Below are 27,569 nucleotides of genomic sequence, written 5' to 3' on the forward strand. Positions count from 1 at the left end.
TGTCTGGAACAGTTGCAGCCTCCCCTGGTTAAGAAACAGAACGACAGAGGAAGAGATCTATTTGCAATTCTAATGAGCAATTTAACAGAGGAAGAATGCAGTGAGTGGAGCGATTTGTGAACACAGAGGAAGAGAGGGCAGCCCTTCCAAATGCAACCCTGGGCACCCTGGCAGGATCTCACCCCCCCCCCCAGCCATTGGTTCCCTGTCTGGCTCTCTCTCTGGCCACTCCCCTTTATAAAGTCCACCTGCTGTTGCTCAGCCTCACCTAACGGACTGAAATCCCTGCAGGAGAAGATCCGAAGAGCAGGCAAACATCCCTCTGTGGATTCCAAAGCCAGTCCCAGCTAGTGCCTCAGTTTCCCCAAAGGTATGTAACATGACTGCCTCGTTGGCCGGGGAAAGAGTGGCTTGGGCGGCCTCTGTCTCTCCCTTGAGCCAGAGAGAGACCTGTCTCCTTTTCAGGTACATTAAACTTGCTTTATTTAATGACGCTGAAATATGCTGATAAGCAGGCTCAGGGACGCTGCCTTCTCTGGCTCCTTCAAAGCCAGGTCATTATTTATCCACGCACACCATGATTTCTTCTAGGGAGCCAAAGGATCTGCATAAACATTTCTCGTTTCGTATGCGAAGTTCCTCTTGGCTGGGCTCCAGGGCTCGACACCAAGGGTGTTCTTGTGTGTCCTGAGGACTTTGAGCTTGTCTTTCTCAAGCAGTCATCCGATGGCACTTTTCACAAGGGTGGAGTGAGGAGGTTCTGCCTCTCCAAGGAGCTGGAGAAGGTCCCCAGTCTGCCTGGACAGACCCTTGAGAGTGCTGAAAGTGACTGTTTGGACCTTGGGCAGTTGAAAACAAAGGCTGCTTCTGAGATCAGGAGGAGCCTTTGCCCTTTCTAGGGCTCTGGGCGCCACAAGCATGCCAGTCCTTCCCTGTGTTCAGAAAGGATGAGGGGGAGGATGGAGCAAATGGAGGGGGACCACCTCACATGGTCCCCCTCAGGTCATCCTACCTGGGCAGGTAGTCCTCGTCTTCGCGACAGCCAGCCAGACACCCAAACGTGCCGATGTTGGCTCCAGTGGGGCAAAGATGATGTCTGAGCTGCTCCGAGGATCCCTGAGTCATAATTGCTGCCTTCCCTGCCTTCCCTGAATGATCAACGCCTTTAATGTAAATCTCAGAAATCAGGCTCAGGAGTGGCCATGCATGCTTTGAAACCAAACCCCACGAGTATTCCAGGGGTCCTGCAAACCCCTTCAGAAGATTCCCTTTTCCACGTCGTCCTCAAAGCACTGCAGCCCATGTAGGGTATATGCCTTGGAGGGTGCCTTCATTCCCACTGCTTTTGTTGGGAGACAAGAAGAAGAGGAGTTTGGATTTGATATCCCACTTTATTACTACCCGAAAGAGTCTCAAAGTGGCTAACATTCTCCTTTCCCTTCCTCCCCCACAACAAACACTCTGTGAGGTGAGTGGGGCTGAGAGACTTCAGAGAAGTGTGACTAGCCCAAGGTCACCAAGCAGCTGCATGTGGAGGAGCGGGGAATCGAACCCGGTTCACCAGATTACGAGTCCACCACTCCTAACCACTACACCACACTGGCTCACAAGGGGTCCTGGTAGGCTCAGCCTCCTGGGAACGTCTCTCACCCTTCACTGGGGTTCCACAGAAAGAAAGATTGCTGCATCTGAGAGCAGAGATGAGGGTTAGTGCCCTGGAGGCATCTGCTGCCCACAGAGTCAAGGCCTGCACTTGTGGCCACACGTCAGGTGAAGGCAGGTGGGGTGCTCTGTCCCTTCCCAGGACTTCTGTTCTCTGACAGCCTCTTCACTGGGAAGCCAGGTTTACTGGCAGGAGACGCTTTCAGTCTTCCCCTTTTCCTTGTCCGCTGTGCATGCGGCAAGTTTGGAGGGTGCTGGTTAAGCCAGGATTAGCTGCTGTGATCACAGGGTCTGATGCCAAGCTGAGTCACTGGATCATGCCAATAACCATGTCATGCCAAGAAGCATTTGTTCCCTAAGACAGACAGACAATGGCATTCGGAACTGAAACCCACCTGTGGCTCAGATGCTTGCGAGCCGCATCAGATGATGTGATTTCACCTCCACTGTTTGCAGGAAGGGAGATGCCCCTCTGACAAACACACAGAGGCTGCCCAACCTGTGTGGAGCCAGACTGGGGCCCCAACTCTTGCATTTGTCTTCGTGTGAAGGGAGCAAGCTTTTTGCAAGGCCTGCCTTGAGGTAAAAAAGGTAAAGGTAAAGGGACCCCTGACCATTAGGTCCAGTCGTGGCCGACTCTGGGGTTGTGGCGCTCATCTCACTTTACTGGCCAAGGGAGCCAACATACAGCTTCCGGGTCATGTGGACAGCATGACTAAGCCGCTTCTGGCGAATCAGAGCAGTGCACAGAAATGCTGTTTACTTTCCCGCCTATTTATCTACTTGCACTGGTATGCCTTCAAATTGCTAGGTTGGCAGGAGCAGGGACCGAGCAACGGGAGCTCACCCCATCACGGGGATTCGAACTGCTGACCTTCTGATTGGCAAGTCCTAGGCTCTGTGGTTTGTCGCCAGGAAAGAGCTTCCCTTGGTATGGGTGGGTCAAACCCTGCCCAGAAGAAGCCTTGGATTGCCACTGCTGCCGCCACCACTGGACTCAGATGGCCTGGCCAGTGTCAGGAGGAAGCTCTAGAAGAGATCAAACCATCCATTATGCAGAGTGTGGTGCCATGACAAACAAGGTGCCCCAAGACCTTTGCAATCCTCTGGAGCCCCAGGCATATTGCAGGCCAAAGGTGGGTCCCCTGCAGCCATCCAGCAATAAGTGGACTACAGCTCCCATCTTTCCTGACCATTGGCTGTCCTGGCTGGGGCTGATGGGAGTTGGAGTCCAACAACATATTGGCGAAGGGGGCAAAGAAACTTGAAGCACTGGCTTCATTCACAGGCAAGCACAGTTCCCAATGCAACCTCTGGCTGTGGCATCCCATTAGAAAGGAGAATTGCACGGTGTAGCTAACCCTGTGCAAGCCCTGACAGAACAAGCCAAGGCTGCACAAGAGTAAGAGACATCTGCTCAGTCCCACTGGAGATCTAGACCTGTGTTAGGCAGACACAATAGGGCATAAGCTGGGCAGGCAGGTGCTGGCTTAGAGTTGGGTGCATCTCAGGCGCAGGCCAATCTCGCCCCAGCAACAGCATAATAGAACTCCAGGATGAGAGTTTGGCACCTCTCCCACTGGAGCAGTCAAGGGAGAACACACCATAGCAGCTCCGCAGGCAAGAAGGAGAGCCAGCCATTTCTCACTGCCAGCAGCCTGGAAGCCTCAGGCAAGAGACCCCACATCGCAGAGAACCATGAGTCCATCTTGGAGCATGCAAAGTGATGGGGACTCTGGTGCTAGAATTAAGTCCATCAAATGCTCACCACCACCACCACCACAAGCTAAGAGCACCACCAAGCTGAGAGGTGCATTTTAGCCCTGGTCGCCCCCCAATACCATATGTTGGGGACACTTTTTGTTTTTGTTTTTAACTGAATAGCAACAGGGAGTCAGTAGCGGGGATGGTGAGGCAAAAGACCCTGGGCCCAAGCACACATGCATATTGTATAAAAAAGGTGCAAAGCCCTTCTTTCGCACCCTGTGAAATATAAATGCGCAGAGTTTTTAAAAACTGGGCAATGGCCGGCTGCCCATGACTCCCGAGCCTCCCCTGATCAGTCAAAACAAAGGGGGAAAGGGGTAGGAAATCTGTACCGCCAGACATCCCTGGTTCCCCTTTGGCAGTGGCAGTGGCAGTCAGCCACCTGGAGCCAACCTGGTAGCGCAGTTGGCTCTGGCTGGCTTCAGGAGCTGGTCGCTGGTCGCTGCCGTGGCGCCCACCATTTTTCCTCTTGGAAGTCCTAATATGATGTGTCTTGTGCGCAACACATCTTTGGGGACTTCTGGCAAGGAAAAATTGGCGGGCACCCAGCAGCGGGCAGCTCCTGAAGCCAGCAAGAGCCAACTGCGCTACCAGACTGGCTGCAGGCTGCTGAGGCTGCCGCTGCCACGTTTCCCGGGGACAGATTTGCAAATCTGGGGACATTCCGGAGACGGAATTTGTCCAGGGACAGATTTGCAAATCCGGGGGCTGTCTCCAGGAACCAGGGATGTCCGGTAACCCTACCGTGGACCCTGTTTTATTTATTATTACAGTGGTACCTCGGGTTAAGTATTTAATTCGTTCCGGAGGTCCATTCTTAACCTGAAGCACCACTTTAGCTAATGGGGCCTCCTGCTGCTCCTGTGTTGCCGCTGCACAATTTCTGTTCTCATCCTGAAGCAAAGTTCTTAACCTGAAGCACTATTTCTGGGTAACCCGAGGTACCACGGTCCTTTGTTTATTGCATTTATCTCCCACCTCTCCCTCCAAGAAGCTCCATACATGCTTCTCCTTCCACCCTGCACCCCCTACCCAGCATCTTATTTAAGCCCCACCACAACCCTGTGAGGTAGGTTAGGCTGAGAGGCGGTGACTGGCCCAAGGTCACCCAGTGAGCTTCTTCACGGCCGAGTGGGGATTTGAACCCTGGTCTCCCAGGTCCTAGTCCAGCACTCTAACCAGCACACCACACTGGCTCTGTCTTTTGTGTGTGTTATGTTTTTGTCTGATCCGCTTGTCTGCTAGAGCAAGCCTAATTAAAAACCCCTCATATGTGATATATTTACACTCACCAATAAGTAACAGATTTTCTTTGTTACTGTTCGGGGGGGGGGGGGGAAGCTGCGTGAAGAAGCTCTTTCCAAAGCCTTCTGATGGGGTTGTTAAGGAGCAAGATCACCTGCCATCACTCCTTGGCCACAAATGCATGTAAGCAACCTTTTCCAGGTATTCCATCTTCCCTCTAAAGATGCCCTTTGCATGTGGTCAAATGACAAAGAGCCTCTCTGCCCCTCTCCCTGCATGGTTTTCTGTTTATCTCCCCACAGTTGCTGCTCCACGGCCAAGGAAAATTATATATATTATTTAAGAGGTTTCTGACCCTAACCTTTCGCCACAAGGTCCTGGGGTGTGTGCAGTGGAGGGTTACAAACATATGATTGTACAACATTAAAAAATCTAATAGAACAATTTAAAACAAACCAAAGAACACGCACAAACAAATGTGGATTGTCTGCTTGACAAGGCTCTTTGTTCCGGGACGGCTGGGTTATTTGCCAACAGATCAAGCGCAGAGATGGGCAGGAAACCACAGTCAAGGAAGGCAGGTTTAATTCCTGGTGTGTGCCAAAGGTTGGCTTTGTCTGCTTTCAAGGGTCCTTGTGCCTCTGCCCAGTTGCCTGAGAGCAGAAGAACTTTCCTTGCCAAGGAGTGAAAGGATCTGCTCAGGTTACCCGCAAGTCTGGGCACAGAAGCGGAGGCTCTCTGCTCCTTCGGACTGCGTGCATATTTCAAAAATAGTTCTGGAAATACCAGTTTGGGGGCAGGGGGTGGAGAAAGCTGCCTTATCCCAAGTCAGAGCATTGGTCCATTGTTTACACTGACTGGCGATGACTTTCCAGGGTTTCAGACAGGTGTTTCTCCCGGATCTACCTAGGGATGCCACTGGGAACTGAAGTTGGGACCTCCTGATGTGGAGCTATGCCACTTCCCCCAGTTAATGCAATTAATTGGCTCCATTCCACAGTCTGGAAGAGACTGCGGCTGGCAAAGAGTGGCTTGTGGTATCCGGCATCCTTAAGATCATCCCTGAATCCTGCAGGACAGATTCCAACTGGTTGTCCAGAGTTGTCAGACACCTAATGCAGGTTGGGAGTTGGGCTGACGCAGAGAAAGAGAGAACAGCTTACAACAGCCCTGCAATGTAGTCCACTGTTAATATTTCAGGCAAGAGGGAGGCTGAAGATGGTTTGGACTCCCTGTCGGAAAATAAGTTCTAGTCTGATGAGAGAAGGAGAAAAAAAAATTCTCTAGCCACTTTCTCCATGCTGGGCATAACTTGATGATGAACTTCTGCTATGTTTCCTCTTACTCATCTATTCTCTAATCTTTTTCCTTATACGGTTCAGGACCACAACACCTAAAGGACCGCCTCTCCCAATATAAACCAACCTGGATTCTGTGTTCATCTTCTGAGACCCTTCTTCATGTGCCTCCTCCATGAGAGCCTGGAGGGTGGCAACATGAGAACGGGCCTTTTCTGCAATGGCTCCCCGTTTGAGGAATGCTCCCCCCAGGGAGACTTGCCTGGCGCCTTCATTATACACCTTTAGTTAGGCGCCAGGGGGAAACTTTCCTCTTCAACCAGGCCTTGGACTGATTGGCACCCCTTTTAAATGTGTTTGTGGAAGGGAGGGTTATTGGTTTCTTTCTACTGTATTATGCATTTTGTGTTTTTATATTGTAATTTTATGTTGTGCACTGCCCTGAGATCTACAAGTAGAGGGGCAGTATTCAAACCTAATAGTTAATAAGACGGAGTCGCTCCATCCCCTTGACAATTCTGCTTGCCCTATTCTGAGCTCCCCTCGTTTTCTCCTCAGAAACGGCCAAAATGAAGATGCTGGTGCTGAACTCAAAACGCCTGCAGATCGGGGCCCTGACTGGGCTGCTCCTCCTCCTCGCGGCTCTTGTTGGCCTTTTCTTTGGGCTCCGCTCTAAGCCATCCTTTGCTCCCCTAGAAGATGGACACATCTACAAGAGTGCTGCCGTGGCCACAGACGCAGGGCCCTGCTCTGTCATCGGCAGGTAGGCAGGTCCCTCCCTTTCCCCGCCCCCCCCCAAGGTGGCAGGAGGCCTGGTGAGGAGGAATGCCGCCCCTGTCTGCTGGGCTGTGACAAGGCTTTGTCTTCCACAGCGATATCCTTCAAAAGGGTGGCTCGGCCGTGGATTCTGCCATTGCGGCTCTCCTCTGCGTGGGCCTGATGAACCCCCACAGTATGGGCATCGGAGGGGGGCTCGTCTTCACCATTTCTACAGCGGACGGTAAGGATGGGCAGAGGGAGCTCTTTCTGCCACGGGGGGTGGCAAGACATGCCTGTCTGCCTGGGGCAGCTGCTAAGGCTGCCTTTTCCAACTGGGTGCCCCCAGATGTTTTGGACTGCAACTCCCATCAGCCCCAGGCAGGTCGTTGGAGTTGATGGCGATTGTAGTCTGAAACCTGGAGGGGCACCAGCTCTGGGGGAAGCCACCAGAGACCCCCCAGGCTTCGGTATGTTTTTCTTGAAAATATGTTGCACCCCCCCCCCCAAATCTCTGAGATTCCAGGGGTTCTAGGTGTGCTCATCTAAGGTCTGAGTTTCCTTCTGGGAATGAGGCACAAGAGAGACTGTGGTGTCTTTATGATATATGGTTTATTTACATATCTATACAACCTGAGCTTATGATGGAGGGATTTGTGGCATTCACACCCCATGAGGTTCTGGCTTCTCCTATAACCACAGCAGCCTTGGACTTAAGTAGACACCAACCATTGCTCTCAAATGCTGCTCTTTGACTGTCACTCCAGCCTGCTGCTTATTATGTCCATTTTATAACTCCTAACTGCAATCCTAAAACACTTTAAAGCAACTCTCATTTGAGGAAAGGGGGGAGGGAACGCATTCATTTGCAAATGAAATTTCCTCTTCATCCTTTGTTATTCTAATCGCTCCTTATCCACAGGCTATCGCCTCCTGCAGAAGGATAAAGGTAAAGGTACCCCTGACTGTTAGGTCCAGCCTCGGATGACTCTGGGGTTGCGGCGCTCATCTCGCTCTATAGACTGAGGGAGCTGGCATTTGTCTGCAGACAGCTTCCGGGTCATGTGGCCAGCATGACTAAGCTGCTTCTGGCGAACCAGAGCAGCGCACAGAAATGCCGTTTACCTTTCCGCCAGAGTGGTACCTATTTATCTACTTGCACTTTGACGTGCTTTCGAACTGCTAGGTTGGCAGGAACAGGGACCGAGCAATGGGAGCTCACCCCGTTGCAGGGATTCGAACTGCCGACCTTCCGATCGGCAAGCCCTAGGCTCAGTGGTTTAGACCACAGCGCCACCCGCAGAAGTCTAGTCCTGGCTTAATTTCCTTTTGACACACCACAGGAAGCACCAGCTTGGCTCACTTAGCTATTGACACATGTTGATTCCATAGGGTTAGAAGCCCTTAGAACACAGCTCAAATACACACACGGGTCTAGCAGCCAGTTTTAACACAGAAACCTTACGGTAATTAAAATCTAACACTAGCTTGATCCAGAATTTAGGGTGTCTTGCACCCACCCTGATTACAAAGTAAATATAGCTGTACCAAGCAGTCCTAATAATGAGGAATGGGATAACAAAGCTTGCTGAGTGTGGGTTACTCTAGATATAAGGTAACATTACCCAAGTATAATACCAGTGACAGGCAGCTTTCAACACAGAGAGCTGAATTGTCCACGCCTGCTATTGAGTTGTTCACCTGTAAAATTCAGCAAGTGTATCGACAGTGCGTACACAATGATTGAGCTGTACAAATCAGCAACTGGGCACTTCCACACCGACTCTTGTACATGCTTGGAGAAACAGCTTGCCCCTCCCTGTGTTTCAACGTAATGTGCGAACCAGCCAGCAGCACTGCAGAGATGTGATCCTAGAGCGTGCCAATTTCTGACTTGGCCAGATCCATCACTGTGTTGACTCCCCCGACAATCTGTGGACAAGATGCTGAGACAGATTTTTTGCCTCTTGACAGGGAAAGTGGAAGTCATCAATGCCAGGGAGACGGCGCCAAGAAATGCATTCCGGGATATGTTTGGCAATGACACACAGCTGTCCAAGAAAGGTAAAGAGCTGGGAAATCCTTCATTGGTGTTATTGGCAGGTTGGGATCCAGGTAGATTGGCACCTCTAGAGTATTGTGGTGTAGGTAAGGGTGTCCCTGAAGTTGTCCTAAATGTTCCTCATCTACCTCCATTCCTGAGTCCGAAAAAATTGACCTTCCTGCTCAGGCTGTGCCATGTCTTTTTAAAAATATATATATAATTTTTATTAAATTTTCTCTTTTACAATTTCATATAAACATTTTACAGCCTTAAGATGTCAATGACTTCCCTTCTCTTTCCAAGATTCATTTTACGTATCTTAAATCACTGTGTATTTTACAAAAACTATACCAATCTGTTTTCCACTATTGCATCCATCCAAACTTATTTACACTGTTGAATTTATCTGAAGGCTGCCAGCGTTTTCAGCTGTACACAATTCTTTTCCAGATATTCAGAAAACGTTTTCCAATCTTCTTTAAACATATGTTCTTCTTGTTCTCTTACTCCATATGTTAAGTCTGCAAGTTGTGCATATTCTGTCAACTTAAGTTGCCATCCTTCTTTAGTTGGGACCTCGCTGTTTTGGGCTAACAAAACACCGGCCACAGTTGTTGCATACATAAATAAGTTTTTCTGTCACCTGGGAATTTCAGTCTGAATTATCTGGGCTGTGCCATGTTTTCTTCTCCAAGGAAGAGTATGAGTAAGAAGCTCCATCTTACAGTTATTTTAAAAAGTCTCCCACTAATCTATTGAATTATGGATTCCTAAAATTTGTAGAGCTGGAAGGGATACCAAAGATCATCTAGTCCAATCTAGTCCAATCCCCTGCAGTACAGCAATCTCAACTAAAGCATCCACAACAGATGGCCATCCCGTCTCTGCTTAGAAACCTCCAAGGAAGCAGAGTCCACAACCTCCTGAAATCACTACCTTGTCTGAGAAACTTGTGCAAAGCACGATGGCACCAAGGGCAAGAAATCAACCTGTTTGTTTGTTTGTTTGTTTAGAGTATTTGTGCCCCACTCTTCATCCTGAAAGGCTCAGAGTGGCTTGCATGCGATCAAAACAAAACAGTCCTTACAATCTGGGCGGGGGGAGACACCACATGCAAGGAAAAGGTGATAGGAAGGGAAGAGGAAAACCAAAACTCAAGAGCCTATTTCTAAAAGTTGTTCCTATAATGACCAGCTGGCACGGTTCAGGAGCAGGAGACGCCTGAAGAACCTAATACTGTACACATTTAGCATTTTGCTAGCCTTGATTTAAATTGGTTCATAGGGTGCCCTTGTCTGGTTTGCATCCCACCAGGCCTTACTCTGTTGCCTGGGCTCTAACCTATTTAAGACATCCCAAACACTTTCTAGACTGGTGACTGGGAGCAGCCGCCGAGACCACATAACACTGGTCTTGAAAGACCTACATTGGCTCCCAGTACGTTTCCGAGCACAATTCAAAGTATCGATGCTGACCTTTAAAGCCCTAAGCGGCCTCGGCCCAGTATATCTGAAGGAGCGTCTCTACCACCATCATTTTGCCTGGACACTGAGGTACAGCGCTGAGGGCCTTCTGGCGGTTTCCTTGCTGTGAAAAGCAAAGTTGCAGTGAACCAGGCAGAGGGCCTTCTCAGTAGTGGTGCCCACCCTGTGGAACGCCCTCCCACCAGATGTCAAGGAAATAAACAACTACCTGACGTTTAGAAGGCAGCCCTGTTTAGGGAAGTTTCTAATGACTGATGTTTTAATGTACTTTTAATCTCTTGTTGGAAGCTGCCCAGAGTGGCTGGGGAACCCAGCCAGATGGGCAGGGTAAAAATAGGTTATTATTATTATTATTATTATTATTATTATTATTATTATTATAATAATATTTTATTTTGGCCACCTTAAAGAGGTCTGCAGGAGTACCCCCAAGTCCTTTTATGAAGGCTAATCTTTACCAGCCCCCTGAATGCCGCTCAGAAGTTTGCTGGAGTCCCTAGCACTGACCCAAGGGCCCTGACTGCCTTCTTCTTCTCCTCTTATGAGCCAGCGATTTAGGGGAGCCCATCTCGGCCCACAGGTGCCCCTCTCCTCACCTCACCTCCTTCTCCCTGAGGTGCAAAGAGGGAGTTGTGCGCAGCCCTTTGAATGTGGGCTGCCCTGAGGCAAAGCTTCCCCAAAGGTCCCTGCCCCTCAGATACTGGAATTTTGATCTGCTTGCTCTCTGCTCTCCGATTGTGGTGTATTGATCTGCTTGCTCTTTCTGCCCGTTCCAGGAGGGTTGTCCATTGCAATTCCGGGAGAGATCCGTGGCTACGAAATGGCTCACAAACGGCATGGCAAGCTGGCGTGGAAGGAGCTGTTTCTGCCCAGCATCGAACTGGCACGGAAGGGTTTCCCGGTTGGGAAAGGCCTGGCAGGAGCCCTGGCGTATAGAAAGGAAGCGGTTGAGAGCAACCCGTCCATGTGGTAGGTTTGGGGGGTAAGGCATTCTGTGGCACGGGGAGGTCAAAAGCGCAGTGGGAGCTCAACTGAGGGAGCGGTGATGGGGTTGGCTCCCTCACAGGGAGATCAGAGCCAAAGGAGGCCACCAAACTGTCGGCAAACCTTTTGGCCGAACCTTGGCTGGAATTTGGCACGGCTGCCAAGTGCCTGATGAAATGGCTTCAGGGGCCAGATATGCTCCACAGGCTGCCAGCTCTCTCTGTTTCTCATTTAGGTCATCACAGTTGTTCATTCCAGTTTAATAAACCCCACAGAAAACAACCCTTGAAGAGATGTAGCCTCTCAACAAAGCATGTCTCATGTTTTAGGCTCAAAGGCCTTTCTATGGAAGTCTGACTGACCAGACATTTTGCTGCCTCAGGCAGATCAACGAGTGGTGCCATTGCTCACCCCACCTACTCCCAAGTCAACGTGCAGAGTTCACCTGAACATGTGCAGAGTTGCGCCCTCTTCAGGTTTTCAGTATCCACATTGAAGAAAGGGTGAAGGTACACCAGCCTTCCCCAGTCTGATGCATTCCAAATATTTTGGACTACAAGTCCTATCAGTCCCAGCATAATATGGCTGCCCTGGTTGGGGCGGATGGAAGTTTTAGTTCAAAACATCTGAAGGCTACCAGGCTGGGGGAGGATGTCCTGCAAGTCTCCCCATCCACTGTAGACCCTGGAAGGTGACCCACGGTGCTGTCTTCTGCCTCAACATGCTTTCATTGACAGGGTTCCCCAAACCTGAGTCTCTAGCTGGTTTTGGACTACAATTCCCATCATCCCTGACCATGGTCCCGCTAGCCAGGGATGATGGGAATTGTAGTCCAAAGACATCTGGAGACCCAAGTTTGAGAAACGCTGATCTAAGAGGTTACAGTGCTGCCATGTGAGCTAGCTGGGAGCACCCAGGATTGGGGTGCCCTGAAAAGTACCTTCAGATCCAGCACCCAAGCACCTATGTGGCCAGCTCTCCTTTTTTTTTTTAGTTTTTTTTATACTTGTCAAATTTATACATTTCATTCATTTTACAATCCATTTAACATTTCAAAATTTGTCTTCCTTCCCCCTCTTTCTGTGCTTCCTCACATTTATTTTGTAATATCTTCTGCATATCCAAGTTCATTTAACTTGCTCATTTATTCATCTACTGTAAATATATACTCTTATAAAGCTGCAGGTTATTACAATAATCCTGCTAATATTTTTATCTGTTTACAATTTATCTTTAAATACTCAATAAACCATTTCCGTTCTTTTATTAAAAAGTTTGTTATCTTGATTTCTTATTCTTCTGGTAAGTTTCTCCATTTTTGCATATTCTGTAAGTTTTTGTATCCTTTCTTCCTTTCCTGCGACTTCTGCTTCTTTCCACTTTGGGGCAAGTAACATTCTGGCTGCTGTAGTAGCATACATGAATAAATTTCTATACAATTTAGGTAGTTCTGTCCCTATAATTCCCAAAAGAAAAGCTTCTGGGTTTTTTGTTTTTTTTATATAAAAGTTATTTTGAACATCCTTTTCAATTCATTATATATCATTTCTCAGTAAGCTTTAACCTTACTGCAAGACATAGCTGTCAACTTACAGATTTGAAAATAAGGGACGAGCAGCCTCGAAAATAAGGGATCAGCAGCCAAAATAAGGGATCAACAATTACTTTGATAAAATACATATTTTGTTGCGTGCAAATGGCTTTAGATACCTATTAGGTCCATAAATTACCATATAGCATATATTCAACACAAAAAAACAGCAACAATTTGTTGTTGACAAAGGACAGCTGGACATAGAAAGGGCCCAATTACCTTCAGTAGCTTATTTAAGGGACATCATCAATAAGGGACAGCAGCGGGACATGGTGCTGGGATAAGGGACTGTCCCGCCAAATAAGGGACGCTTGACAGCTATGCTACAAGACCACCATGTAGCCAATTCTCCTTGTCTTTCCTCTCCCTCTCCCCCACCAGTGCGGTCTTCTGCAAAGACGGGAAAGTTCTCCAGGAGAATGAGATTCTCACCCTCCCCAACTTGGCCCACACCTACGAGATCTTAGCCGAGGAGGGTCCAGATGCATTTTATACTGGGAGCTTAGCTCAGCAAATTATAGCCGACATCGCAGCAGCAGGTGAGAAATCTGGATGTGGCAGAGGGCTTATATAGGAAAGGTCCACTGCCATTTCTAAACCCCATGGAAAGCTCACTGGCAGCTTGGCAGTCTTATGGACTAGCCACCTCTCCTTTATACACACCGATTGTTTTTGCCAACCATGGCAGGGGTGTAGCCTTTAAAATCCATGCCAAGGCATCCTGGGAGCTCTGGTTCAGTCCGGATCACAGAAGCCAACTCCGAGGGTCTGAGATTCCTTCACCCCACCCGGAAGTTGATGGGCATTGCTGTTCAAATGGCGTGCATGCCCCGTGTCCAGTGGTCAGTTATGTGGGGTGGGGCTTATCTGGCTGGGCCCCCCAAATATTTTATTCAATTGGGATCCCTGTCCCCATCTTCTCTTCCAGGAGGGAACATGACTCTGGACGACTTGAGAGACTACACGCCGATTCTAGATGAAAATCCTTTAAAGGTCCACATAGGAGAGCTCACCATGTTTGCACCCAATGCCCCCTTTAGTGGTGCTGTGCTGGCCCTGGCGCTCAACATCATGAAAGGTAAACTTTCTCCTTGTTGTTGTTGTTGCTTAGTTGTTTAGTCGTGTCCAACTCTTCGTGACCTCATGGACCAGAGCACGCCAGGCACTCCCGTCTTCCACTGCCTCCCGCAGTTTGGTCAGACTCATGTTTGTAGCTTCGAGAACACTGTCCAACCATCTCGTCCTCTGTCGTCCCCTTCTCCTTATGCCCTCCATCTTTCCCAACATCAGGGTCTTTTCCAGGGAGTCTTCACTTCTCATGAGGTGGCCAAAGTATTGGAGCCTCAGCTTCAGGATCTGTCCTTCCAGTGAGCACTCAGGGCTGATTTCCTTAAGACTGGAGAGGTTTGATCTTCTTGCAGTCCATGGGACTCTCAAGAGTCTCCTCCAGCACCATAATTCAAAAGCATCCATTCTTCGGCGATCAACCTTCTTTATGGTCCAGCTCTCACTTCCATACATCACGACTGGGCAAACCATAGCTTTAACTATACGGACCTTTGTTGGCAAGGTGATGTCTCTGCTTTTTAAGATGCTGTCTAGGTTTGCCATCACCTTTCTCCCAAGGAGCTTTAAGCTTTCTCCTTTTTAAGGAGCTTAAGCTTTCTTCTTAAAGAGGCTTAAAAATGCCTACTTGTTTGTCATATTTATATCCCACCTTTCCTCCCCAAGGAGCTGAAGGTGGCATACATGGTTCTCCCATCCACCCCATCTCAAATTAATCTCCTCAACAACCCTGTAGGTAGGCTAGTGTCAGATGCTGATGGTGGTTGCTTGTGAGTAACCAGGCAGGACTCCAACCTGTCTTTTACAGGTTTTTGTTTTGTGGGTGAACATATCAGACGACACAGCGCTTCTTCAAACAGCTCTTGTTTATTCACAGGCCAGAACAGAAGTGAACTGAAGGGTTCAGTCAGCCTGCTTATATAGAGTTCCAGTACAACGTAACTGTAACAATTTCCTAAAACTATCCAATCACTGAACGTCACTTTCAATCCCTTATTTGCATAACTATCTACAGTATCCCCCTGCTGGCCCAGGGTGAGAACTTCAGTACGTAACAGTTTTATTGTGCAAACTATTTACAGCGCAGATCTACAAAGTTCATGTCCGTCTCAGTCACTTGCAGAATCCGGGAGTGGCCCCTTCTGGCTTCTCCCCCAACATAAGAACTTTGGCACCCCAAGCCTCCTCCTCCCCTCCTTGCGTTTCACCCCTCTGTGCAAGCTGGGTGATGGAAGTGGTGTGCGTCCCTCCTGGCCAGCCAGGCGAGGTGAGGCGCTGGGGCTCTCAGCAGCATCCTCAAGCCTTTTCCTCGCTTGGCTGGCCCCTTCCCTCTCTTCTCCACTGGAGGTATGGCTTTTCCCACTGCTGGAAGAGGAACTGCTCCTCAGGAGTTTTGGAGGCTCTCTGTATTGCAATGGCCCCCCTGCCTCCCTCCCCTGTTCCGATGGCAGTCCCCTGACAGCTAGGTTTGCCCAAGGTCACCCAGCAAACTGCTCGTAGTCAAGTGAGGATATGCTGACTGGCTGCCATGCCCCCTCCCTTAAGGACTCTCTTCCCAACACCCCACCACTCCCGGTTTGGCTCAGATTGCCCCCTTGCCAGCTTCAGCTGTGGCAGGGGCTCTGCTCACCTGTCTGATGCCCAACCTTCTCTCTGGCAGAATTTAATTTCACCCGCAGCGACGTGGAGACTCTGGAGAAAAAGGTCTTGACTTACCACCGCATGGTTGAGGCCTTCCGCTTTGCTTACGCCAAGAGGACTTTACTGGGGGACCCTGCGTTTGTCAACATTGCCGGGGTAAGTCCATCGCTGTTCTGTAATATCCGAGGAATAAAAGGGCTTATTTAGCTCAGTGGCAAAGGGCAGCTTTCAATCGTTTTGCCTGTTGGGATGTGAATTGAAGCTAGGAGAGGATATATTTATGAGCTGTTATCCTTCCTTCCTCACGTTTGTGAGTTCAGCAGCGTGCCGTCCCTTTACAGCTTAAAACAGAAAGCTTAGATAGGCTAGTTTCAGCCAATACAGGCTGCTTTGAGGCAGACTGGATTCTCCTGTTATTTCCTTCTTTCCTCACCCTTAGAACAATAACCACACAAACAAGTCTTGTTAAAACACACACACATTTACTCACTCAGAATACTTGCTGAAAAGTAACTGGCACAGTAGCTTTGTTCAGGCGGGCTTAAAGCAGTTATTTGATTACAAAGACATACTTACGTCTAGCTCATGGGTAGGCAAACTAAGGCTCGGGGGCCGGATCCAGCCCAATTGCCTTCTAAATCCAGTCCGTGGATGGTCCGGGAATCAGTGTGTTTTTACATGAGTAGAATGTGTCCTTTCATTTAAAATGCATCTCTGGGTTATTTGTGGGGCCTGCCTGGTGTTTTTACATGAGTAGAATGTGTGTTTTTATTTAAAATGTACCTCTGGGTTATTTGTGGGGCATAGGAATTTGTTCATTTCCCCCCCAAAATATAGTCCGGCCCCCCACAAGGTCTGAGGGACAGTGGACCGGCCTCCTGCTGAAAAAGTTTGCTGACCCCTGGTCTAGCTTAAAACGTGGTCTGAGTTTGGAGCTCTGACTGAGTGGGCATTCTCACATTGCTGGCATGGTGGGGAAAGATGGAAAGAGCGGTTGTGCCCAGGCAGGTAGGAGAAAATAAAGATATGCCCTCCCCATGTCAGGGGGGCACAGTGGGAGTGTCTCTCACAGAGCTCTCTCCAGCGAACTTACAGGAAAACTCTGCAACCTTCAGCTCCTATCATCTGCCCATCTAGCAAAACATGAATGGTTGGTTTGACTGCATTTTAAATATCCCACACTGCCAAGTCAGGTCCCGACACGGCGATAACCGCCACTGCCTTTGCTTTCTCTCCTTCCATCCAGATCATCGAAAACATAACCTCGGAGCACTTTTCGAAGAAGCTGTGGGCCAAAATCACCGATGAGACCCATGAAGTCAGCTACTACGAGCCAGAATATTACACTCCGGACGACTCTGGGACATCCCATCTCTCTGTGGTGTCCGCAGACGGGAGCGCTGTGGCTGCCACCAGCACCATCAACCAATAGTAGGAGCTCTGAGCATTGCTTCCTGTGCAGGGGACTCTGCCAATGGTGGCTGGGATGGGAACTTGCAGTGGAGAATTGGCTTCTGCTGAAACGGGCTGTGGGGGAAGGATTAATTCAGAGGAGCCTGGATAGCTCAGCTGGGTAGACCACGGTGCTGATGATGCCAAGGTTGCAGGTTCGATTCCCGTATGGGACAGCTGAATATTCCTGCATTGCAAGGGGGTCAGACTAGATGATTCTCTAGGTCCCTTCCAACTCTACAATTCTTTAATTCTATGACAGTCTTTCCCCACCCATTGATGGATTACACTACTTTCCCAGGGTACAGACAGACCCTCACCACAGGATCCAAAGGAAACAAAGCTTTTTTATGTCTGGATATGGACTGAACCAGATCTAAATCATGAAGGGACGTGGGTGGTGCTGTGGGTTAAACCACAGAGCCTAGGACTTGCTGATCAGAAGGTCAGCGGTTCGAGGTGAGCTCCCATTGCTCGGTCCCTGCTCCTGCCAACCTAGCAGTTCGAAAGCACGTCAAAGTGCAAGTAGATAAATAGGTACCACTCCAGTGGGAAGGTAAACGGCGTTTCCGTGCGCTGCTCTGGTTCGCCAGAAGCGGCTTAGTCATGCTGGCCATATGATCTGGAAGCTGTACGCCGGCTCCCTTGGCCAGTAAAGCGAGATGAGTGCCGCAACCCCAGAGTTGGTCACGAATGGACCTAATGGTCAGGGGTCCCTTTACCTTTACCTAGATCTAAATCAGTGGTTCCCAAATTCCCCCAATCCCCAAAAACCACTTAGCATTGCTGTGGGCCTAGGCGGACCACAGAACGATTTTTCTGCCTGCTATTGTAATAATAGAACCATAGAATTGTAGAGCTGGAAGAGTCATCTACGAATGACAGGAATGACAGCTAAAGATTCCCTAGCAGATGGGCCACCCAACCTTTGTTTCAACCTCTGTTTAAAAACAATGTGTTGTCCTAGATACTGCACAATTTAAAATTGCACCTTAATTGCTTCTTTTATTTCTCATACAGTGTTTTTTGTTGTATTCCGCGTAATACAGTAAGAGAAGCAATTAAAACACTGTTAAAAAATCAATATAAATATTTAGTGCAATGGATTCAGGGCCATCTCCTGCCTTCATCCACAAATCCACAGACAACTTGAATGAAGCTTGTGGACTCCTGGAAACCCCTGATCTAGTTAATCCACATTATCTAGAAAAACTAGTTAATCCACATTATCCAGAAAAACTTCAATCTGAGATGTGCCTTAGATAAGCCATACAGTATGGAGACTAGCCCTATATTGTCCTGGAGAAGGTTTTTTTTCCTCAGCAAAGAGTTGTCCACTGCCTCTTTCAGGCTAGAATTGGCGGTCACTGCAGCCAGGGCCGGATTTAGGTTTGATGAGGCCCTAAACTACTGAAGTTAATGGGGCCCTTTATATGTCCAGCTGTCCTTTGTCAACAACAAATTGTCGCTGTTTTTTGTGTTGAATATATGCTATATGGTAATTTATGGACCTAATAGGTCCATACACAACACAAAACACTGTTGCAGTATGTAGGTTTAATTTTATTTGTTTTTTATCTTATATTTTGGAAATGTACATCCAATTCTTTTTCCTTTAATTTTTTTGGGGGCTCCCAAGAGAGTGGGGCCCTAAGCTATAGCTTGTTTAGGCCAGTGTTTCCCAACCTTTGGTCTCCAGCTCTTTTTGGACTACAATTCCCATCATCCCCGACCTTTGGTCTTGCTAGCTAGGGATGATGGGAGTTGTAGTCCAAAAACAGCTGGAGACCAAAGGTTGGAAAACACTGGTTTAGGTTATACGTAAATCCAGCACTGACTGCAGCTCCATGTCTGGGAGAAAATACTTCACCTGCAGGAATACTGATCTTCACAGAATTGTCAAAGACGCAGGAGCTCTCTTTGGATCAGTAGCAGTGAGGAGGAGAAATGATCCTCTTACTGGGACCAGAAGACCCCTTGGGTCCCACCCTTTCCAACTGTTACAATTCTACATTTTTATGGTTTGGGAGGAAAATCTTGCCCGTTACATCTTTCACCAACAGCAGTTGCAGAGGGAACATTTTCCACATGGTGTCAGCACTGGATTATATTGGTGGTCGAGCAAACCCAACCTAACAAACACAAACTATTTGTACTTTCCTGAAGAATCAGACCCTCAAGCTACTCAGATCAAAGCCAAGTTTCTCTCCCCTCTCTGAAAACCTGCTTCCAAGGACAGAGGCACTTCATCTGTTCATTTTATAAAACTTATCACGGGCTCTTGAGTGTTTGCAGGTGTACACAGGAGCCTCTTTTTTTAAGCATCCAATCCTTTTCCATGCAGGAGGAATGTTTGTAGCGCACAAAACAGGAAGCATCCAGTGATGTAAAGAAGAAGAAGAAGAATGAATAGTTTATCTTAGAGTTGCTGGAAAGGATGAATGTTTACAGACTCTCAAAGTATCTCTATTTTTCATGGACAGTCCCAGATTTACAGAAGGCATTCTGGTTTCTGGTTTAATCCCAGAATGTCCAGCTTTCCCTTAGGCCATCCCTATTTTAATCAGAGAAATGTTGGAGGGTATGGTAGGCTGTACCTATTTTCATTGGTCATGGAGTTATGTGACCCCCCCCCCCCAAGCTAAGGAGCTAAGTAACTATACAACCTTTAGAAGACCTCCGACGGCAGCCCTGTACAGAAGCACACATTTTGTGCGCAGGTGTCCCAAACTGCTGTGTGTGAGGTGGTGATGCTGGTAAGGTAAAAAGGACCCCTGGGCAGTTAAGTCCAGTCACAGGCGACTATGAGGTTGTGGCACTCATATCGCTTTTAGGCCAAGGGAGCCGGCGTTTGTCCACAGACAGCTTTCCGGGTCATGTGGCCAGGAGGACTAAACCACTTCTGGTGCAACGGAACACTGTGACGGAAACCAGAGTGCACGGAAACGCTGTTTACCTTTCCGCCACAGTGGTACCTAATTAACTACTTGTATTGGCATGCTTTTGAACTGCTAGGGTGGCAAAAGCTGCGGCAGAGCTACGGGAGCTCACCCCGTGGCGCAGATTCGAACCACCGAACTTCTGATCGGCAAGCCCAAGAGGCTCTGTGGTTTAGACCACATGTGTCTCTTTAGGCTCTCCTTGGCCACAAGCTTGTGTCTGAGGCAGCTCTCTTTCTGGAGCCCATGTTTCCTGCTTCCACCACCAGTGGACCTGACGTTGTCTTTCTTGTCCGGCTCAGCTTTGGCTCAGACGTCCTTTCTCCGGTGAGCGGCATCCTGTTCAATGACGAGATGGATGACTTCAGCTCCCCACACATCGTCAACGGCTTTGGGGTCCACCCGTCTGTGGCGAACTTCATCGCCCCAGGTAAGGCCTCTTGGGTGTTTCTCTTGGGGGCTTTGCATTCTGGCCAACTCTCTAGGCAAGAGCTTGGCTGGTGGTCCTGCCCAAGGGGCAGGCCGCTTCTTCTCTGCCTCCCCTCTTCCTTGGCCGAAGGACACTGCAAACCCCCTCTGGCCCACACCAGCCCCGAGTCTCCTCCACCTCCACCTTTCCTGCTAAGGTCTGGTGGGTAAGCGGGCTTTTTAGCAAGGCCGAGGCCTGGGAATGCCCATCTAACTGCTCTCCTCCCTGACAGGGAAGCGTCCTTTTTCTTCCATGTGTCCGTCTATCCTAATGGATAAGGAGAACAAGGTCCGGATGGTGGTCGGTGCTTCTGGAGGAACAAAGATCACCACAGCAACAGCAATGGTAGGTTGTTGGTGGGCTGAGGAAAAGCCAAACAGGTTTAGGAGCAAGGGGAGGACCCTGGACGGTCCATTGCAGCCACAAGGCCTGCAGCAGAGGAGACCCTGCTCCCCCAGAACTATGGATGAGAGGAAGAAGAGGCCTAGTCTGGAAGCCAAGGGGATTAAGACATGGGGGTGGGAGGTGGGGTCATGTCTCTCATGATGGTGCAAGGCATTAGAGATTAAAATCACCTCTCCTTCTAGCTCTGTGGGAGGGCTCTGTGAAGGCTCAATTGCCTTAGGGTAGAGTCAGCATGATTAGGACGTCAGGTTAGGAGTTGGTTGAGGTCCCAGTTCCAGCCCCCAGCTGGCCATGAAGTTCTCTGAGTGGCTTGGGGGGCCAGTCCCCCTCAAGGGAGAAGGTGGTACGCCATTTTGAGCTCTTTGGAGTAAAACAAAATGGAGGGTGGGAAAGGAAATAGCCTGGTCGGCCTGGTTGGGGCCATCTTGAAGTGCCTTTGCTGGGCGTGTTGTGGAGGTTCATGAGGGGAGGGTCTCCCACACAGGGCAGAGAGCTGCTTTCTAGGAACGGTTGTGCGTTTGCGTGTCTTTGTGCTCTACACAGGTGCCTTGTTTTTCTCCTCATCCAGACCATTCTCCGCTCCCTCTGGTTCGGCTACAGCATTAAGCAGGCGGTGGAGGAGCCTCGCATCCATAACCAGCTCTTCCCTTCCCTCACCGTACTGGAGAATGAGGTGGAGCAGGTCGGTCTGCCTCGAAGAGGGGAAGGGTGGGAATGAAGAACTGAGAACATCAGGTCTACTCAGGGAGCTGCCTTGGGCCATTGAGTCCAACCATTGGAGTTCATCCAGCTCAGCACTGTCCACACTGATAGGCAGCACCGGTTTCAGACAGGAGATAGTCTCAGCCCTTACCTGGAGATGCTGCAACGGCAGATTGAAATTGGAACCTTCTGCATTCAAAAAGCCAATGCAATTCTGGGCTGCATCAATAGGAGTATAGCATCTAGATCAAGGGAAATAATAGTGCCACTGTATTCTGCTCTGGTCAGACCTCACCTGGAGTACTGTGTCCAGTTCTGGGCACCACAGTTCAAGAAGGACACTGACAAACTGGAACGTGTCCAGAGGAGGGCAACCAAAATGGTCAAAGGCCTGGAAACGATGCCTTATGAGGAACGGCTAAGGGAGCTGGGCATGTTTAGCCTGGAGAAGAGGAGCTTAAGGGGTGATATGATAGCCATGTTCAAATATATAAAAGGATGTTACACAGAGGGGGGAGAAAGGTTGTTTTCTGCTGCTCCAGAGAAGCGGACACGGAGCAATGGCTCCAAACTGCAAGAAAGAAGATTCCACCTAAACATTAGGAAGAACTTCCTGACAGTAAGAGCTGTTCGACAGTGGAATTTGCTGCCAAGGAGTGTGGTGGAGTCTCCTTCTTTGGAGGTCTTTAAGCAGAGGCTTGACAACCATATGTCAGGAGTGCTCTGATGGTGTTTCCTGCTTGGCAGGCGGTTGGACTCGATGGCCCTTGTGGTCTCTTCCAACTCTATGATTCAACTCTATGATTCAAAGCAGCTGCTCCACCATGAAGCAGCTAAGACGGCCCTTTCCTTCTTCTGCTTTCAGGGCTGACCAGATATTGCTCACTTTAAGAAAATTCACAGACTATAGCAGTGTAGTTGCAGGTTTAAGGTAGGAGGTAAAGGTTGCCATTCGACGCCCCAATTCTGGCCTGCCCATTTGCCGGCATGCATTTGCTCACACCATGCACAGTGAATGAACAGTATAGATCCGGAGGTGGCCACCATCTTAGATGATTCTAGGTTTTTTCGAGAGGCCATGGAACCTCCATAGGCCAAGGCACTCTACCTTTACCAGATGCCCAGGAAGATGGGTGCAGGGGAGGAGGCTATTTCACATGCACAAATATACAATTTTACTATGCATCTATATCTATATTGCTGGTTTTATTTTGATACATTTTGTGTCAAAAACATATTGACAGAAAAGGTATCAAAATAAAATCAGCAATATATATATATAGTCTGATTTTATTGATATTTTAATTAATATTTTATTGTGTATTATTATTATTATTATTATTATTATTATTATCCGCTCTTCACTATAAGGTCCTAAAGCAGACAATATTTAAAACAATTTAAAACAACTTGCAACCATAAAAACAAGGAAGGGCCTAAAAACATACACCTCAAGTGTCAAGAGCTTTATATGTGAACCACTTAGAGGTTTTTGTTGATTAAATATATAAATTATTATCATTATTATTATACAAAATATATTGAATTACATTATAGATTGTTGAATAAATAAATGACGTATGTGCATTGCACAGAAGTCAAAAAGTGCCAGCCCAGCACTGCCTGGCTGGTGCTCTCCAAGGTCCGAAGCAGACCACCCCTCACCCCTGCCCCCCCACCCAACTTGAGACCCGCTTGACAGGAGCTGAGGGAGATCCTCTTGCACACCTAGGATGAGAGTGAGGGCTCTCTGACCGCAGAGGCACCTGCTAGCCTTACATTCCACAACCTGGTGCCCTTCAGGTGTTTCTGACTACAACTCCCATCATCCCCTGCTAGCCAGCATGGCCTTGTGATTCCGAGTTGTAGTCCAGAACATCTGGAGGCTGCCATCTTGAGGAAGGCAAGGCTCAGCCACTGCCGGCAACAGAGAGGGCCGCTGGGCGGGGAAGGTGGAGAGGAGTCAAATCAGATTCTTGGTGAGTGTGTTTATCTGCTTTCTGTGTCCAGGAAATAGAAGATGGATTGAAGAAGAGAGGACACGAGATTGAGAGGACCAGCAGGGGAGCTGTGGTCCAGGCCATCCTGCGGACAGAAGAAGGCTGGTCGGCTGCGTCAGACTCTCGGAAGGGGGGAGTCCCTGCAGGATACTAAACTGGCTCCAAGTTTGGACGGATCACAGACATAATTGCAGATCGATCAGTTTCTTCTGGCGACTCACTGAAACAAGTCCACCTGTACTATGCTGTGGTGGATCACATATCAGCAGCAAATCCCATGCCTCTGAGATGTTTCAGAAACCAGGAAGTACCTCTAACCATTGATCTATACTGCCCGAGTCATCATGGCATTAGAGGAAATTCAGGAAATTCATATATTGGTTATGACGAATGGAGAAAGCCACCACGAAAGGGCCTGCTTGCATGAGGATGATGTTCTGAGAATTGCCCTGGTCTGAAATGGTTCACTTGAGGAAAGATCTATGAGAGGCAGCGAGGGAGATCTTCTTCCTCATTCTCATCACCACAATGAAACTCTTTTCTGGCCTGTCAGTTATTGTCACCAAATAAATAGGATGGATTTGAGGGTCTTCCTGATTAACTTAGGAGCAAAGGGGGGAAAGGATTGCGATGAAAACAGTCACCTCAGCTGCAGTGTCTCACATCTTTCAAGAAACAGCATTTAAACTGGTCTGCCTGAGTTGACTGAGCGGTCGTTGGACTGTGGTGGATTTTGATGCGTTCAGAAACTGAAAGGCATTAACAGAAGTGGAGAGAATCTTTAGCTGCTGGTCCAGGAAGTAAACACTCTGCCAAACATCAGGGTTTTTTTAAAAATTAGGGTAATTAAAAAAATTTTAACTGGTTCTCAGGTATGATCTTAGTCCACCACATTTAGTAAAATGTTGTTTTGTTCTTAGTGTTGGACGGTTACAGCTTTCAGACCAAAATGCCTTTATATGTGGATTTTTCCCCAGTGGGAATATCTGGGGATGTTGACAATGCCAAAGGGTTAGATCCTGCCCCATCTGGAGGAGGATGACAAGCTGTCTTTGGCCAAACTTCTAACAATAAAAATGAATATTTTACTTGGAATTTTCTTTTCTTTAGTCCCAAGCGTCTGTTCTCCTTCTACTGTTCTATAAAAAAATAAGACTGCAGAAACAGCAGCAGCTGTTTCATTTGGGAAAACTTAAAGAGGCCCATCAAAGCCAAGAGCATTGTGAAGAAGGTTTTTGTTTTTAGTGGGACTGGGAATGTCAACTAGAGTGCTGGAACACTGTGGGCAACTCAGCTGAAAACCATTTTTTGACTTTAATAATGAACTAGGTTTGTGTAAAGATGGCGAAAGCTTTTAAGGTTAGCCGGGTCTCAGTTTAACGTCTGAAGAAAGAATGGCCTCACTACACCTGTGGTGGCTCACAGTTAATGGTGGCCTCCTCCCTCCTCCCCCCCGAATGTTTTAGTACATATTTTGCTGCATCGGAAGGTGTATACATCAAAGCCAGAAGAAATGGCCTGTGATGCCCCCCTCCAGTTTGAGAAACGCCCCTCTCTCCATCCTTGTCACGGACTGTGTGGCCCTGAGGAGGAATCGTGGGAGCCTCCCCCTCCCCCTGCTCCTAATTAGGATCCTGAATCTTCCCAGGAGCAGTGGGATAGTATAGATTTGGAGCAGTGGTTGGCAGAGGGACATAGTTCAGAAGACAGAAGTTGGGAAGAACTGGGGGGGGGGTGAACAGTTAGGAGAGGAAGAACTGGGAGAGAGAGCGTTAACAGACTCAATGTTGCTAGAAAGCGTCCATCTGATCAGCCCAAGGTCAAGGCCAGATAAGGTGGCCGCACATAAGGCACAGTGGTTGCGAGATCAGGTTGCAGGACGCGGAAGTGATGTGGATGACTAGGGGAGAAGTGGGTGAAAACCTTAATTGGGAGCACCTTCATTCCGAAGAATAGATGCATTGTTCTCTCGCTGTGTTCATTAAAATCTCTTAACTGGTAAGCGACTCCTTTCTCTTTGTTCTGCTTATCTACTGCCAAAGGGGTTGAGGAGGGAGCCGAGTCCCTGAAGCCTGACACCTTATCAGGGGCAGTTTCAGAAACAGCAAAATTGAACCCAAGCGAGGAGGGTGCCCTCCCACTCCAGTCCCTCTTGGATCCACAGTAAGTCCGGATGTGGGGGTGGTAAAATTGGGGGAGGGGCAGGTAAGAGCTTGAGCGAGGAACCCAGAGATTTGGACTATATATAAAAGGAGACAATTCATTTATTAAAAAATATAGAACTCTGCACGTCAAACTTGCACAAAGAAGAAAACACAAATCCTGCGCAGCTGTCCTTTTGCTGAATGAAGCTTTTGGCTTGGCATCAACAATGCCCTCTGCACACACACCCCTAAACACAAACACAATTTGGAGCTGCTGATCTTGCCTGCGCTGGAGCCACTACCTGGTGCAGCTGTTGCACTGAGCAGCTCTCTCTTCACTCAGAACACTTGTGATCCCACGCAGGGAAAAAGTCTACCAAGTGTCCGCTCTTGGGAGTTTGCTGCCAAAGGGTCAAAGAGGCGTTTTTCATTTTCTGGCTGTGGGCCGATGAAGCAAGCTTCGTCCCCAGCACTTTGCAGCCTCCAGCATCATGAAATCTGCAGGCTGGCTCCTTCTCTGAGGAGCCAGAACCATCGCATTATCCGGGGAGGAGACTCACTGCCTGCCTGCTTGCAGAAAATATCCTCAGGCAGGTCCTTTGCCACCAGCTGCCGCTGCTGCCACCACAACCCAGTTCTTTCACAGAGCAGCAAATGCTGGCAAATGGTTTTCTCTTGTCTGCCACACACTCATGCCAGCTTCTCTTCCTTGCGAGGCGGCCCATCTTCCTTGGATCTCGACGCATAGCCTGGACAGAAGGTGCTAGGAGCTGGTGAGAGAGGCGAAGGCCCGTCCTGCACTCTTAGGCTGCAGCAAAAGCAAGGGCTGGTTTTTGGCTCAGTTCTTCCACAGTATAGCATTGCTCTTGTAAACACATCTCACTCTCTGTCTGTCTGTCTGTCTGTCTGTCTCTCTGAGAAAAAGAAATATGTGATGGGGGGATCCAGCTGCAACAAGTTCGTGTTTTTTTCAGACCCAGAAATGGCTGCAAAGCTGTAGCAGCTGCTCTGAGAGAGTGCAGAGGGGCAGGCAGGCAGATGGGTCCTCCAGGCCTTCTGGCTTCGCCTCAGGCCAAATAGCCGCTGGGCTACTAATAGCCAGAGGCTTGGCCATTTTTCCTTAGATCTGAGTAGGGGAAGAGGCAGGGGCCGTCCTTAGAAACAGCTTGCACCACGTTCAGGCTCCATTGTATCGTCTTCACCGCATGGCCCTTTTGCTTCAGTGCCGCCTCAACACTCTGCAAGGAAAAGAAGAGGAGGAGGGTAGAGGAAATACAGGCATCACTCTGAACATAGGAAGCTTCCTTAGGCAAAGCCGAATTAGTGGTCTGTCTGTCAGGAGCTCGTCCTACACTCAAGTAGGACCCTGGCAGAGACACATGCCCGGCTGGCATGTTCTCTCCCTCCTGGTCGATCGTTTGGGAGCTTCAAAAGCTTTCTTCAGCCCGAACATCACAGCAACCGATGCCAACAGACACCAGCACACTTAGGGATCTGCAGAGTCTTCGCAGCTTGCGTGACAGACCTAAGCAACTCAGCATTTTGGCTAATCTACTTTATTTATATATAAACACACATGGAGCACTGCAACATGACTCCCTCTCTCTCTAGCACCAGACAGCAAAGAGATAGAGCAAAGGACAATCGTCCCACTTCACGGAACACAGTAACATAAACATCCTGTCACTTCCCACTCTGTGGAGTCAAAACATATACCGTCATGTGATAGACAAAAATCCCATGACTGCAATCATGGAGCAGGAATTCTAACACCGTCTAGCTCAGTATTATTGCTGCCAACTCGCAGCAGTGACTCTCCCAAGATTTCATGCCCAGGGGCCATTCCCAACCTTTCCTGGAGATGCTGCCGCCAGGGATTGACCCTGGGATCTGTACAGCAGGCTCCCCCAGGAGCCAG

The 27,569-nt window shown here is 48.7% G+C and overlaps 2 protein-coding genes across 3 annotated transcripts in view; one reads left to right on the forward strand and one right to left on the reverse strand.

Moving 5' to 3' along the window:
* The first annotated feature begins 232 nt into the window (after positions 1-232).
* Positions 233-26,560, forward strand: GGT1 (gamma-glutamyltransferase 1). The gene is made up of 13 exons (XM_079956796.1): positions 233-370; positions 6,531-6,735; positions 6,845-6,972; positions 8,703-8,792; positions 11,033-11,225; positions 13,216-13,373; positions 13,763-13,912; positions 15,560-15,696; positions 16,787-16,971; positions 20,234-20,361; positions 20,633-20,745; positions 21,374-21,487; positions 23,518-26,560. The coding sequence occupies exons 2-13, from the start codon at positions 6,542-6,544 to the stop codon at positions 23,659-23,661; spliced, it is 1,734 nt and encodes a 577-aa protein (XP_079812922.1). The 5' UTR covers positions 233-370; positions 6,531-6,541; the 3' UTR covers positions 23,662-26,560.
* The window catches only part of GGT5 (gamma-glutamyltransferase 5), a 36,822-nt gene continuing 35,006 nt past the window's right edge, over positions 25,754-27,569 (reverse strand). For both annotated transcript variants that reach the window (XM_079956816.1, XM_079956815.1), the window contains exon 12: positions 25,754-26,889. In XM_079956816.1, coding sequence (XP_079812942.1) covers positions 26,743-26,889 — 147 coding nt within the window. In that variant the 3' untranslated portion in view covers positions 25,754-26,742. The remainder of the gene's footprint in view (positions 26,890-27,569) is intronic.

The sequence above is a fragment of the Podarcis cretensis genome (assembly GCF_951804945.1).
Source record: "Podarcis cretensis genome assembly, chromosome: 16".
In the NCBI taxonomy this organism is placed as follows: Eukaryota; Metazoa; Chordata; class Lepidosauria; order Squamata; family Lacertidae; genus Podarcis; species Podarcis cretensis.

Coding starts and splice junctions, on each gene's coding strand:
- GGT1 (XM_079956796.1), top strand. CDS start 6,542: ATGAAGATGCTGGTGCTGAACTCAAAACGCCTGCAGATCGGGGCCCTG. Junction 13,374..13,762: donor AGCCGACATCGCAGCAGCAG/GTGAGAAATCTG, acceptor CTTCTCTTCCAG/GAGGGAACATGACTCTGGAC. Junction 13,913..15,559: donor GGCGCTCAACATCATGAAAG/GTAAACTTTCTC, acceptor TCTCTCTGGCAG/AATTTAATTTCACCCGCAGC.